The sequence below is a fragment of the Teleopsis dalmanni genome, chromosome 1 (genome assembly GCF_002237135.1).
Source record: "Teleopsis dalmanni isolate 2A chromosome 1, ASM223713v2, whole genome shotgun sequence".
Taxonomy (NCBI): domain Eukaryota; kingdom Metazoa; phylum Arthropoda; class Insecta; order Diptera; family Diopsidae; genus Teleopsis; species Teleopsis dalmanni.
This window is the reverse complement of record NC_051846.1, coordinates 41195955-41210700: the sequence shown is the minus strand read 5'-3', so window position 1 is coordinate 41210700 and position 14746 is coordinate 41195955. Positions and strand designations below refer to the sequence as shown.

Here is a 14746-nt window from a genome sequence, read left to right as displayed (position 1 = left end):
TAAACACATATTAGCAAAAATTTTTAATGTAATTGCAGATATAACTAAAACTGAAAAATATTGTCTTTATATCATCAAAATCATTTTATATCCTCATTAAAAAACTTGAACTTCTTAAATAAAAATTTTTTAATAAAACCATGAAATTACATTTTTAATATTGAAAATGAGTTAAATTTCTTTTCATTGTAATTCAAAAAAAATATATACTGTATATGTTTCATTTAGAATTGTTCATAATTTATGATGCACGCACCTATGGGTGTAAATATATTAATTATAGGTTTTCCCACGAAGGGTTAAGTGAATTTCATAATTTTTTAACGATTATGACATTGTGACCGCCTTCACTTGAAATCTATTAATTAATAGTATTTTAGTCGTTTTTAATGAGTCACTAATTGCTGTTCTAAGTTGGCGCACCTTCTTAGATATGTTAACTGAGGAGGAATCAGATTTATTAGAGAAGCAAAATGCTTACAAAATTCGAGAATTATATAGGATTTCCTATGCTATCGGAGTCAATTTGACAAAACCGACTTTTCTTAAGGAAATGTTAAGAATGTTTGTGTGCATATTTTTTAATGTTATTACTTATTAAAAAACTTTTCTTTAAACTAGTGTAAATATTTTGTTGCTGATAAGTAGCACTTTATCCTTATATGGACATTGGTCGATGTTTATAACGTTTATAGATGACATACCAAAAATGGCTGAGGTAAGTTCGTTACACCAAATTATTTAATTAAACTATTTAAACTATTAATTTTTTATTGTTGACTATAAGATCCTTTTCCATAAAACAGAAATCAATTACTAATTTTATAAATGGCCTGATGTGTGATATTATAGTAAACATTTTTGGTTAAATATTCATAAGTTTAAAATATATAATGAAAATCACAGAGTGTCTTTAAAAATGATCTAAAAGTATGTCGCAATTTTCATACTTAATACTGAAATCAAGTGATTGATTAGAAGAGACGACGACTACATTAAGTGGTATATGGATTTCGAATTCTGGCAAATCCTTCAAGCCAATATCAATAATTTTTTGATGGAATTTTCATACGATTAAATTATTTAATATAGAGTTTTATTACTTTAAAAGTATAAAAACTATTGTGAAGATGTCTTTTTAATAGCAACTGTTGGTTATATATTCAAGGACTATAAATACAGTTGCTTATTAAAACTAAATTACGAAATTCATGAGTCATGAAAATTTATACATAATGTAAATTTGATTCATATCTTTTGCGATAAAATAAAATATAAAAATTAAAAAAAATATGTCTCGACAAATAAAAAGGACTGCAGTGACTTCAAAACCTAATTCCTTTTGTTATGAGAATATATGTATAAGTCTAGTATATTATAACAGATCTTAGGCATTGTTTTTTTTTTCAAAAATTCTCTCAAATATAGAATCAAATATAACTATACTACAGAATATATATTATAGATATTTTTATGTAGTTATGGTATCAATATCAGAAACTTCCACTTCACGCTTTTTTCAGAATTTTGTGCCATATATGTTAGCTATAAGTTTCACTAGACTTGATCTTATTTGTATGGGAAATTTAATTTATCGTTTATCGCCGAATGCTTTTCTAATATCTTATTCTAAGGGCACTACCATATTAATATGGATAGCGTTTGATATAACCAAAGAGAGGTCAATCAGGTTATGGTTGGTTTTAAAATTGTATGATACTGAAGAGAAATGCTATTACAACAGTCCCAACAATTCAGCAATTAATTCTAAATGAAAATAATTTATGATATACACTTTGTTTTTTTTGTTTTTTTTTTAGGTTTTTATATCTAAATCTTACTTTTATCCCTTACGAATACCCTCAGGTGCACTTGACAATTTCATTCCATTCCATATAGAACTCTAGCTTTTTAGAGAGAAAAGATATGTGATATATCTCATATATGAGGTATATATATCAGATATATGAGAAAAGATATGATACTAATAACATTGCATCAATAATGGTATGATCTTGTTTCTATTTTTTATTTTTTTTAGATAACCCTAGGACAATGCAATGTGCATTTCAATCATTTTATTTCTCAAAGATATGAGTTAAAGTCATTGATCCTTATTTTTCAAATATATTCCAATTTACTAAATACTGTTTAAATTTGTAGTCTAATTTCATTCTTAGGTTCCTACTAATGGACCTTTATGAAGTTCATTTATATTTACATGAAATAATCGAAATGGATTTTTCAGTAGAAGTAACAATATATATTTTAATTATTTCTGTATAAATTTTTTATGTTATCGAAAAATAATAGTAAAATAGTAACTTTGTATAATATTTGCAGACTATTTGTACGGCCTTTCAAAACTTGGTATCACAGGTAAAAATGTATTACTTTCTCTTCTGTCAAATTAAGTTCTACAGAGTATTGCGTAAAGTTCAAAGGCATGAGGTGCTCCAAAAAGTGGAAATATTTAAAAAGGGTATTCATACTATTAATACATAAAAATAATTTACTTTAAGTAAACATTTGTTTTTATTTAAATTTAAAGGTTTTGCGATAGAAAAACCATTACGGAAAGATATAAATGCTGCCATGGACAAGGCTTGGAGAATGACTCGTCTTCAATTGCTTTATTATATTTGTTCATGCACTTGCATTATGTGTAATTATTTCTTTGGAGCTTTGATAATGAACTATTATAACTTAGTAAAAGGTACACCGGACTATATGTTACGCCTAGGTAGGTAGCTTAACCCACCGATGTATGGCAAAAATGACTGACGCACTTATAGCATTTCCAGCCTATTATCCAATTTGGAAGGACAAAGGTCAAAGTTTTCCATATTATGAAATACAAATGTACTTATCAAGTTGTGGATTATATATAGCTGGCATGTGTAAGTTTAGCAGTGAAATGCTTATATATATATATTAAGTTATTATATAAAATGCAATAGGCGCTTTGACATTTGATACAACTTATGTTGTATTATGTCAACATAGTGTGGGTCTAGTGGATGCGCTCAAAGAGATGATAAAGTATTCTACTTCACCTTTAATACCAAAACAACGACGGGTTGAATATTTACGTTATTGTATTAATTACTACAGAAAAATAGAAGAGTAAGACTTTAATCATAATTAAATATGTATTTGACTTAAAACTTTGATGTTTTAGTTACGTTTTTGAAGTGAATGGACTTTTCCAACACATAAGTTTAATTCAGTTTCTGCTTAGTCTGATTATTATGGGAATAGTAATATTTCAGATGAGTATTAGCTTAGTAAAAAATTTGAACATAGTGTTAGAATAAATCTAACGACTGCAAATTTGATTTTAGGAATCTGACAAGGGAAGTGTTATACGCATGCTCATGTACATGTCGGCAGCTGGCTACCAAATTTGTACGTACTGCATTAATGGTCAAGCCATCATAACGGCGGTAGGTATATATTTAATTCATGCCAAAGTTAGAGTTTTCTACAGTTAAATGTTTTCATCTTTAGTGTGAAGGAATTCCTACGGCATTTTTTCAAACTGATTGGTACAATGAATCGGAAGAATTTAAGTATCTTATTAAAATGTCAATAATGCGTTCACATCGCGTATTTAAATATGATATCTCTTTGTTTACTGTAATGTCTTATCCAACTTTAATGGCAGTAAGTATGTTATAAATTTTTGACTAACACAAATTCTATTAATTAAAATCTAACCTTTCAGTTTTTTAAAACCAGTGGATCGTACTTTTTACTATTGCGGAACCTATCTGAATAATTTTAGTATATGCACTTTATTTTGAAATAGTAGGGAATAATATTGTTTAAACAGCATTTATACAGTTGAATATGGCAAATAAAGTTTTTTATTACACAGACACATATGTCCCTACATTAACAGAGACTTATCTTTATGATAATAGTTTCTTCTAACACATACATACGTTCATAAAATTGATTAATATATGTAATTAATAAAATAATAAATAATGATGTCGGAGCCATTTTCTTATAAAGAATTAACTACAATACATATACGTGTATAATACTAAGCGGATCACCATCTATCCATATATAATCTATCCATATATCCATATATAATCTATCCATCTATCCATATACATCTATCCAAATAAACCTAAGACGCTAATTTACTATTTCCTCTTTCGTAGCATTAATTTTATTATCCTTAAAATAAAATAAAGTTTATTCTATAAAACCTTTGTTGTGTGTTTTATTATATTTGTTAATTTGGGTTTGTTATAGCATTTATTTGTATATAAATTTGCTTGAAAGTAATTTCTAGTTGACGAGTCAGTTTAAGTATATAAAAAAATAAATATCACGCACTATTTGAATTCCTTGAAAAAAAAAAAGACTTAAAAGTAATAGAAATGCTAGTGGATAAATTTAATGTATAAGATAAATGTACTCCTTCAAAACAATGGTTTCTAAGCCAGCTGGTATATTTAGTGGTGGTAGCATAATCTTTGGAGACGATGAAAAAACACAACAAAATATTGTTCTCACATCGATTCTCCGTGATAAAATGACTAAAATCTCTTATTTCGTATTAATTGGATGGAATAATTTGTGGAAGTTATTTATTCTAATCAAGGCAATATACTTACCTATTTTGTTTTGCATTTTAAGTTTGAACATAATGGATATTATATTTTTTATTTGGAGAAAACTGTTTTAAGATATTGAAGTGTTTTCATTCAGTAGATACTTCTTTCACTATAACGCCACGTGAACTGTAAAAACATTATCTGTTAACTAAATTTTTTTTTCTGCAGATCATATGTAAAAAACATACAACCAAGCAACTTTTATAATTTATTTATGTTATTGTCAAAAATGAAACGTCTGAGAAATATATAAACAGTAAATCATGCACTTTGGATAACAATAAAAATGGAATCATTTAGGATAAGGAAAATCGTCAGTTGATCCATCAACTGCTACTGTATTGTAGAAAATACACTCTTTTTGTGTTGTGTTAGCTACACTCGACTCTCCCTATTGTATTAGCAGGAGTTGTATTAGCTAAAATCGTAATTGAATGAAGATATATGTTAACTTAGAACCTACGTCACAGCATATAGAACATGAAACATATAATATGGAGATAGTCAAAGACCTGATATATTTAAAAGCTAATTTTGCAATATTTATAAAAGCTATATTTTGCTAACCTAATGCATTCTTAAGTTACTTTTGAGACTAAAATCATGATTATGAAATCAGCTCTGACTATAACATACAAATATAAGGTGTCTTCGTTTTAAATAGTAGTGAAAAGGTACAAATGCAAAAACTGCAGAACATAATATATAATTATAATAAAATATAATTATTGTATAATTATTACATTGAAAATCATAATAATTCATTCGGTGAATACCTTATAATAATGCGAAAAACTATTTGCTCTAGAATAAAATTTGAAATAATCAACGACAAATATATGTTTTTTGTTAATATTGAAGTAAAAAAATTGCATGAATGACTTCAGATGAAAGTGATAGAGACTGTGATGTACTAAAAGCTGTATATTATTTAGAATGAAAACCTTAAGAAATGCAAGCTTTTGCTAATAATTTTGGAAGATAAGCAAAAATATTTTTGAATTAACAAATGAAAAGCAATTACTCACAGTCAAACCTTCTCATTTGAAATGAGAATTTCTTGATTATAAAAATTTCGTATGATGTAAAGAGCATTTATACGAAGTAGTATACTTGTTTTCTGACCTAAAACATAATAATTCATTAATATTTAAATTTCTTCAAATTTGGTCCAATCGTAGACATTAGCCTTACGGTATCCATAGAACGGCATGGAACTGGGCTTGACCTATCGTATTGATATCTCTTGTAACGCTTGTCTATTGGCGCTCAAAGAAAGGACATCTGTTGTGTTTATGTCCAATCTTCTCCAGAACCAGATTAAAGTTTTTGGGAGCTCCTTTCTTTAACACACTCAGCAATAATTCCAGCATTAGCATTGGTCAGACTGTCGTCTCTAAATGCTTCTGGTTTGTTGCAGCTAAAAATTTCTCGTACCTATTATTACGAGGAATTGTAGAATCAAATTGGCTTTCTCAGCTAATTGTGGAGAACTCGCTTCTCCTTTCACAACACCTAAGCTAACCTAGTCATCAGCTAATTTAGAATTTTGATTCAGCTTCTTTACTAGTTACACTTTCTTAAGGTTTTATAATAAGAATTATCTTAGTACAAAAGCTTATTAAAAATAAGACGAATCGTTTGGAAATTTTTAAAAAGAAATTCCAATATATCATTTCGAAAACTTTCCAATCTTCGTTTGTAACAAATTATATAAATAAAAATATATTGAGTGAAAAAGGAGTATAATTAAAAAAACAAAAAAGTAACAATTAACATTCATCTAATCTTTTCGAATGATTTAAATACTGCAAAAAAAAATAAAATAGAGAGCTGCAGCTTTGAACTTTTTATAGCAAATGTGGTATTAAAGCTTTGCTATGTTAGCGAATATTTTTTTTTTCGCTAACATTTAAGTAACATATTTTATTCTAGATAGGTATGTTAGCAACATAAATATGCTAATTTCTTTCTGATTCTTTTGTTATAAGAACAAAGCAAATATAAATGTACATTATTACCCTGTAGTTGATTTTAATTTTGAGCATTTTACGTACGATTAAGTTATATACGCAATATGTATGAATATGTATAGATAATAGATTATAGTAATTCTAAAAAGATTGAATTATTGCCAGAGAAAATAGAAAAGCTAAGGAAAAAATAATCTGCATCAACTCAATCATAATCAAGATTACCTATTAAAGGTTATTGTGAGGAAGTAATGGAGCGCTTTAGTAAAGCATTTGTTCCAAAGAGCGATATTCTGAGTATTTTGCATTTAAACAGAACAAATTTTAAAGGAAACATAAACAATATTATTACTATCGAATTATAAGATTTGAGAGCAAAAATTATTAGAAAATATGACTAAACATATAGATATAAATAAGATATAAGATTCAGATATAAACGAAACGAAGACATTGAAAACTACATTAATTGAATAATAATTTTACTTGAATGCAATAACTTATCAAAATTGCTTAGAAATATTAGGATAATAAAAACCAAGTGCATCATACTCTTTCCCACTTATCACAGTGATTACAGTTTCATGTCTGTTCTGGCAACTTTAATTATATAAGCTCAACTAAAGTCTTATTGTAATTAGAAATTGATTTTCCACTTTATCATTTCCGATTAATATTTCATTATAGTTCAAATCGTACATATAAGAGTAAGAGTTTATAAGAGTTTTTTGTTTTTGTATACAATGGAAACTCTATGAATTCACAAACTCCAAACAAATAAAAATTCTACAATACATTTTACATAATTACAATTAGTTTTTCTCAATAATATATTTCAATTAAAATTATCTGTATAATACTGCAATTTATGATATCCTGAAGAATAAAAAATATATTTTTATTATATAGTATTAATTCAAATTTACCACAAACTATAAGTAAAATATATGATTCTTTAAAATTTCACTCAAGTATCCCAAATCTTAATTTTATTTAATTTACTCAAACTAACAAAGATAGTCCTCGCCATTCAGTATATGTAAGAGTTCATATAACTTTGGACAAATAAAATGTATAAAGAAGAGCTACAGTTTAATACTTACAATGCAATGAATAAGTGCTATGCCAGTTCTTCACCTACGTAATACTGAAATAAAACTAAATAACGCTTTTATTATATCCTTCATAATTGTACCTGTTACAGCAGTACTTTTCTGAAAGGCAGTTGCCCTGTCTAATTATATTTAAAAGTGAAGGAGTTGTGTTAATGGTTAACGCCTCTTAAATTTTAAATGCAACCTTTACATCCCTCTAGAAATAATTCAATATTTTATATCGTTTCTCATAACAAAATAGCATATTTATACCTATTTACTATTTTGAATAATATATAATAATGCAGCATTGACTAAATTTTCTGCTGGGTATGCAAAAAAGCCTAAATGTTTGTAAGGCTATTGATAGTGATTCAAAACTATAATTAAATCATTGTCCTTATACATTCAAAGCGTTTATAAAAAATTAAAATTAGGGAATTGCAACATCTTAAATCATTTTACGTCACTAGATAGTATAAAAGCCTATGCAAAAGTAATTCCGATATTTAATTCAATACTAACTTTAAAACGTCAAAAGATTATTTGCCATGACGGAGGAAATGAGCATCCAAACAAAAGAGGAAGAACTTGAAAAACGTAACTATAATCGCATAAAGGAACTTATACGGCTATCATTTACATTAGGAGTCAATCTAACCAAGCCTACAGTTTTTAAAGAATCACTTAAAGTGTAATTAATTAATAATTAATTATTTTTATTTTTATGAATATAATTCTGTTGTTTTAGCATCAATATCTGTCTTATTGTGAGTAGTATTGTTTCTATATATGGACATTGGGCAAAAGTCATGAAACATAGTGGCAATATTCCCATGGTTGGCGAGGTAAGTCGTTTTTGCTAACGAGTATGAATTTAAATACCAAAATCACTAAATATCAACCTTTTTATATATTTTTATTAAATATTTTTTTAATTCTTTATAAAACCCCTTACAGGCTATTTGTACTGCTTTTCAAACATTGATTTCTGTTGTGAAAATGATTTATTTCCTTTTTGCGCAAAGAAGATTCCAAATCCTGTTAGCCAGTGTTCAGAGGCATGAGATTTTACAAAAAATGGAGTTATTTAAAAAAGGTATAACAAATACTAGATACCTTCTAGATAGAATACTAGATAGAATACAGGATATTCTAGATACGTAGTTCTAATGTTCCATAGTTTCGTGATTATGTGCGGATTTCTATTTTTATAGATTTTGCTGTTAACAAAAAATTAAAGTTGGAGGTGGATAATATCATGAATGATGCTTGGAAAGATTCTCGTCGTCAAATAATTTACTATTTATCTGCCTGCATTGGAATTTGCAGCAATTACTTTTTCGTGGCATTAGGTTTTAATATCTATCATCAGTGGAAAGGAACACCAAATTATATTCCTAGATTTTGTAAGTATCTAAGTACGAAAGTATCCCTACCAGAGTTACTACTATTAATAAGACGCTTGAGTAAACATCAATTAATTTATTTACAAACTATGTTCGCCCTACGAATTCAGAGATTCGAAGACTTTTTGCGCGCCTTTCTATTTTCCATTTCTATCCCATCTATCTCTAGACTATTGGAAATCATAATATCAGTTGGTATTTTTACTTAATCTAAATGTTCGAAAATTGAGTTCTCCGATTCCATATACAAAGTGTTCTGAGTAGTCTAAATACGTCTTGTAAATAGAACATGGTCTGCTGTCTTGTAGGTAATCATCTTATGATTAGTTAATCTGTCATTTCATCGTTATTTTTCGTTTTATAGGTTGATATTATGACCATAGTTACATTGACTTTCTCGGAGAAGATTTGAAGAGATTCAAGCTAATACCAAATGAATTTTAAGCCAATTAAACATATTTTCATTTGCATTAATATTTCTTTATAACCAGTTATAACATAAAACAAAAGTTAACATGAAGTTTTTACAGAATTTTGTTTCACGCTGAAAGTGTAATATATAGAAGTTAATTACTCTAAGAGAAGGTATGGGTTTTTTACATTCGGGTCTGTTCTTTCAATCCCTTTCATCAGTAGAAGCTTATTCTTCACTATTGATATAGTTTGATAACCTTTTTAGTGAAACTGCAAGTTTCTAAATTGAAACGGGTACTTTTTCAATGCCAATTCGATATCACTTCTTCTTAGTTTCCAGGGTCATATCTAAGCATTTGATGGTGAAATCTTACAGATGTGTGTCGTTAATGTATAGTGGAAGAGATCAAGTGTGCACACATTTGGTTTCCATGAAGTTTATGACTTTGTCCACTAAAATGGATGTATATTAGTAGTATATATTATTTATACAAATATTGTTCGGGTTGTAGTGCATTAATTTTGTTTAGTAGAATCTTGGGTTACGTTATATGTGAGTCTGATAAATGGTTGACACTTTTGTATGGAAGTAAAATTGAAACGCGGGTACTAGTTTTCTCTTTACAATTATGAGTAGCGCTGTTTAACAGGAAGATTTTTAATAAGTTTTGATATTACGGGCAAAATGAATATGGGCTTATATCATGCCGCTATGTTGATTTCGCAGATTTACTAGGGATGATTACTTCGGCAGTAATTTCACTCCTATTTAAAAGTAGTGTTCATTACTGTTGTTATTTTGAACACTATATTTTGAGAAAGACACATTTCGCTTTTGATGTGGTCAAAACCAAGCAATTTTTTTGGAACACATTTTTCTATTTTAGCAAATAGTTCTGCATCTCTTTGTAGAAGAATTTGAACTTGATTATCATAATATTGTTCAGATTATACCATAAATAAATTTTAATAATAAATTTAGAATTTTCACGTTAAATACTTTTAAATAAATTTTGTTAAGAAAAGTGAATGAATTCGTTTCAAGCTTAATAACTTTAAATGGTATGTACGATTATGTTAAAGAACTTTACAAACATTTTAATTTTAATGCTACAGGTAAGTTTACTATTACTACCATGTAAAATTTTGACTTAAGTTACTATATGTAATCAATAATAATAATTTCTAAATAATGTCATTATTTGTTTATTATAGCATATCCTGTGTATTACCCAGGTTGGGCGGAACGAGGTTTTGAGTTTCCCTATTATCATATACAAATGTATTTGACAACTTGTGCACTTTACATATCTGGCATGTGTGAGTGAATAATCTTGTCCAAGAAAGTCTAATTGTAATAAATACATTTTATAGGCGCCGTTACATTTGATGGTGTATTCATTATTCTATGCGTCCACGGAGTTGGTTTAATAAACTCTTTAAAGGCAATAGTAAAACATTCGACTTCAATGAGCATTCCTAAAGAACAGCGCGTCGAGTACTTGCGCTATTGTATATTTCACTATAAAAGGATCTACCAGTGAGTTATCAATTACAATTTATTAAAACTTATAATTATGAACTATATATATTTATTAATTGAGAATAGATATGTGTTGGAAGTAAACCAGATGTTCAAACATATTTCCATATCACAATTTCTGATGAGTTTAGTTGTCCTCGGAATTGTTTTGTTTCAAATGAGCATTAGTGTGGTGAGCATAATTCCGTATTATTGAATTTTGACTTTTAAACATTAAATATACTAAACAATATTTATATAAACTCAGTAATATTGAACAACATCTATATATTGAATTTTCATAGGAGTCCGATCGAAGTGGCTTAATACGTATGATTATGTATATATCAGCTGCTGGGTATCAAATTATAATTTTTTGCTACAATGGACAACGTTTACTTAGTGCGGTTAGTACTTTTCTTTGCATTGTATAATCTTATTAATATCTTATCTTCGACATTTATAAACAGTTATAATACTTATTTAAATATTTTTTTCTATTTCTTTATTGATATTAATAGAGTGAGGATATTCCATTTGCTTTCTACGATTGTGAGTGGTACAATGAAAGCGAGGCTTTTAAATTTCTTGTCAAAATGTCAATTATGCGCAGTCAACACACATTTCAGTTTGACATATCTTGGTTTACTACTATGTCACTTGCAACCTTAATGGCGGTAAGATTGGTTTCCAATTTTTGAAACAAGTTTTAAGGCAACTTTTTTAAAAAAATTCTTTTTATAGTTCGTTAAAACTTGTTCGTCATATTTCCTCTTGCTGCGCAATATATCTGAATAACTTCAGGGACAATTAATCTGGGAAAGGTTCATCATCAATTATTGTTGACCTCATTTTTGATTAAAAGGATTTACTGTATAAACATTACAAAGATACAATGGTATGGCATTGACTACAATATGTTACACCTGATTTACACCGAACTTTGCTATTATATTGTACATTTTCCTTAAATATATTATGAAGATATTCCCAATCTATTTACATTTATTATTTTATCTATTATCGAATATATACTGTATATGAAACAACAGAATTTAATATAAAGCACATTTTCATACAATGTATGCACTCTTTTTCTTATTTTCAGATCTTGTGAGTTTTCCTTGCAATACACACTTTCGTTCTACTTTTCTTACTACACTTGAAAAATAGTTTTCAACTATTTTTCTGCGATTATTAAAATGATTAGAAAGTGAAAGTTCATCAATGAAACGTTCTTTAATCTATTAGCGCAGCTAAGCATATATTTATACAGTGAATACCGTATCGTATTTAGAAAAAGGGAGTATGTTTGAATTAGTGTAGAGATTGTCGTTTAAATATATTATTCACAGATAAATAAACTTAACAACTCTGACATATTTTGTTCCTTTACTTTATAACTAATATTATCTTAAAATTTTAATAAAGATAATTTGAAAAGACTAGAAATTTATCTACTATGTAAGATCATGTACTACAACACTAATATAAATACAATAGTTATGGTTTTTAAGCAAGGGTTGTATTCATGTAAGGACTTTTAAAAGTTAATCTGCAAAATATATTCTACCTATTACAGATACTACTACTTAATGTTATTACAATTATTTTGGTGAAATATTGTCATATAATATATGTTATATATACAAAAAACATAAAACATTATTTTATTTTAAGGAAACTTTTAAATGAACGGAATATGATCTGAATACATAGCAAAGATATTAATTTTGATAGTATGGAAAATTTAGGTTGTGATTATATTTGGGTAATGGTAATATTTATTGATAAATAAACCGGAAAAATCAGAAAATACATTTCTTTCTGTTTTCCATTAGTAATAGTATTAGGGAAAAAATATGTTCTAAAGTGAGTTGTAATGCAAATTTTTAAATTTTTGAGTTCAGATGCAGTCATAGAATGCGATTTGTTAGCAGTAATATTTGCATAAGAAAAAAATTATATTTTAGAATATGTAGTACTTCTATAAAGCCCAATACCTTATAAACAATAAATGCATAATAATTTTACCGAACTGGGCTATACCATTAATAGCATAACAATCACTACTAACAGATAGTATTTTTGCTAGAATCGTCAGCTTTCAATATAAGTTCATAAATAATTTTATGCTAAATTCTATTCTCTTACTAAGTTCCTTTTTGTACATTTAATGTGTGGTAATTGTTAGTTTTATATTTCTATATATAAAATATATTTTCATGGGTATCATATATCATACTTTCAAATATTCCAACATTCACTGCACAGCTTCTTCAATTAACATTCGTTTTTTTATTTTCAAAAAAAAACCCAAATCCGTACTATATGTTAAGAAATAGAAAACTGTTTTACAAATTCTGGAGAGCTTTCGAACAGTGAAAAACAGATTTAATTTTTATGGGAAAGATGCTTTCAAAAAGCATTTTTTCCGCAACAAAAATATTGAACTTATACGAAAACTTTGGTTTGCTTTCACAGAAAAGCTACACTATAATTAAATAGATAAAAGGTTTTTGTAAATAAAAGACGGTTAAAATTTGAATATGTTCTGTTAGTTCGAAACAGAAACGGTATATTAAAATTCAATTAATTATTGATGTAAAATATTATCCATAAAATTTTCATTTATAATATTCTTAACAAAAAACAAATTTACAAAATCTTATCGTCCCTGTTTTTTTGTATGTCTTTACTAACTCAATAAAAACAAAAAATACAATAAAATATTCACATACTTAATATTAATTAATGAAATGAATGTCTGAAATTGTTAAAAAAAACATATTCAGAATATGAAACAAAATAAAATTAATGTCAAGTGTCAATAATACAATATAAAATAGTTAAAATACATTTAATATAAATCTGCAGAAATATATTATATTTACTACATTTAATTTTTGTATTAAATATAAATCTTAACCCCACTCAGTGAATATCTAAATAATTTCATTCCTTTCACACATAATAAACTACATATTTAAAATGCTCTTAAATGGTAACTCATGGCGTATGAGTTATTTATTGTTATTTTATTGTATTTGGAATTTGAGTACCACTTTTTTTTAATAGTAAGGGCAAAAGGGTTCCTGCAATTTGTAGTAATGATTAAAAAAATATTGTTAAAGCAATATTTAATTTTTCATGAACTCTGATTGATTTCTGTTCAGTATATAAAATACTAGAAAGTGACGAGAATTGTTTCAATCACAAAATTTAATTTTGCCTAAATGCCAACAGTTTTCTTCAATTAAAAGCAAATTACCAGAATAATAAATTTATTATCATTACGCTTCAAAAGCGGATCCTTTTATTCTTTATGAATATATAAATGCATATAAATATATATTAACTTTTAGTTAAATTTAAAATACCCTTGTAGAAATTATTTGGATGACTTGAGAAACAAGTACTGAAAATGCTTTTCAAGGACTTGTAACAACTTACCAATCATTGTACAATAACAGTTGTATTTTTAGTTGCGGAATGAATTTTTCTTTAATGAAACGATATGTAAAGATTATTATTAAATATTAGTGTATTTCGAAATTTTCTTCATTGAAATTGAGTAATGAAATAAGCGAAGATGGCATCTGTATCTACTTTATGTCAATATAAAAAGTATTTTGGGTTATTGTGTTTCCTATTATTTCAACTTCTTTATTATTCATACTTCCCAAGATCTACAAGAAAC

At 27.0% G+C, this 14746-nt stretch overlaps 2 protein-coding genes across 2 annotated transcripts; both read left to right on the top strand.

Moving 5' to 3' along the window:
- Window positions 1-433: 433 nt before the first annotated feature.
- LOC119680072 (odorant receptor 63a-like) lies at window positions 434-3781 on the top strand. The gene is made up of 10 exons (XM_038092710.1): window positions 434-564; window positions 622-718; window positions 2344-2482; window positions 2552-2743; window positions 2796-2900; window positions 2961-3126; window positions 3182-3287; window positions 3345-3446; window positions 3511-3666; window positions 3728-3781. The coding sequence occupies exons 1-10, from the start codon at window positions 434-436 to the stop codon at window positions 3779-3781; spliced, it is 1248 nt and encodes a 415-aa protein (XP_037948638.1).
- Window positions 3782-8252: 4471 nt separating this feature from the next.
- Window positions 8253-11844, top strand: LOC119680063 (odorant receptor 63a-like). Its single transcript, XM_038092700.1, has 10 exons — window positions 8253-8395; window positions 8453-8549; window positions 8662-8800; window positions 8919-9110; window positions 10740-10844; window positions 10899-11064; window positions 11134-11239; window positions 11352-11453; window positions 11568-11723; window positions 11791-11844. The coding sequence occupies exons 1-10, from the start codon at window positions 8253-8255 to the stop codon at window positions 11842-11844; spliced, it is 1260 nt and encodes a 419-aa protein (XP_037948628.1).
- The last annotated feature ends 2902 nt before the right edge of the window (window positions 11845-14746 follow it).

Coding starts and splice junctions, on each gene's coding strand:
- LOC119680072 (XM_038092710.1), top strand. CDS start 434: ATGTTAACTGAGGAGGAATCAGATTTATTAGAGAAGCAAAATGCTTAC. Junction 2,483..2,551: donor AGTGGAAATATTTAAAAAGG/GTATTCATACTA, acceptor TTAAATTTAAAG/GTTTTGCGATAGAAAAACCA. Junction 2,744..2,795: donor GGACTATATGTTACGCCTAG/GTAGGTAGCTTA, acceptor ACGCACTTATAG/CATTTCCAGCCTATTATCCA.
- LOC119680063 (XM_038092700.1), top strand. CDS start 8,253: ATGACGGAGGAAATGAGCATCCAAACAAAAGAGGAAGAACTTGAAAAA. Junction 8,396..8,452: donor TTTAAAGAATCACTTAAAGT/GTAATTAATTAA, acceptor CTGTTGTTTTAG/CATCAATATCTGTCTTATTG. Junction 11,454..11,567: donor GACAACGTTTACTTAGTGCG/GTTAGTACTTTT, acceptor TGATATTAATAG/AGTGAGGATATTCCATTTGC.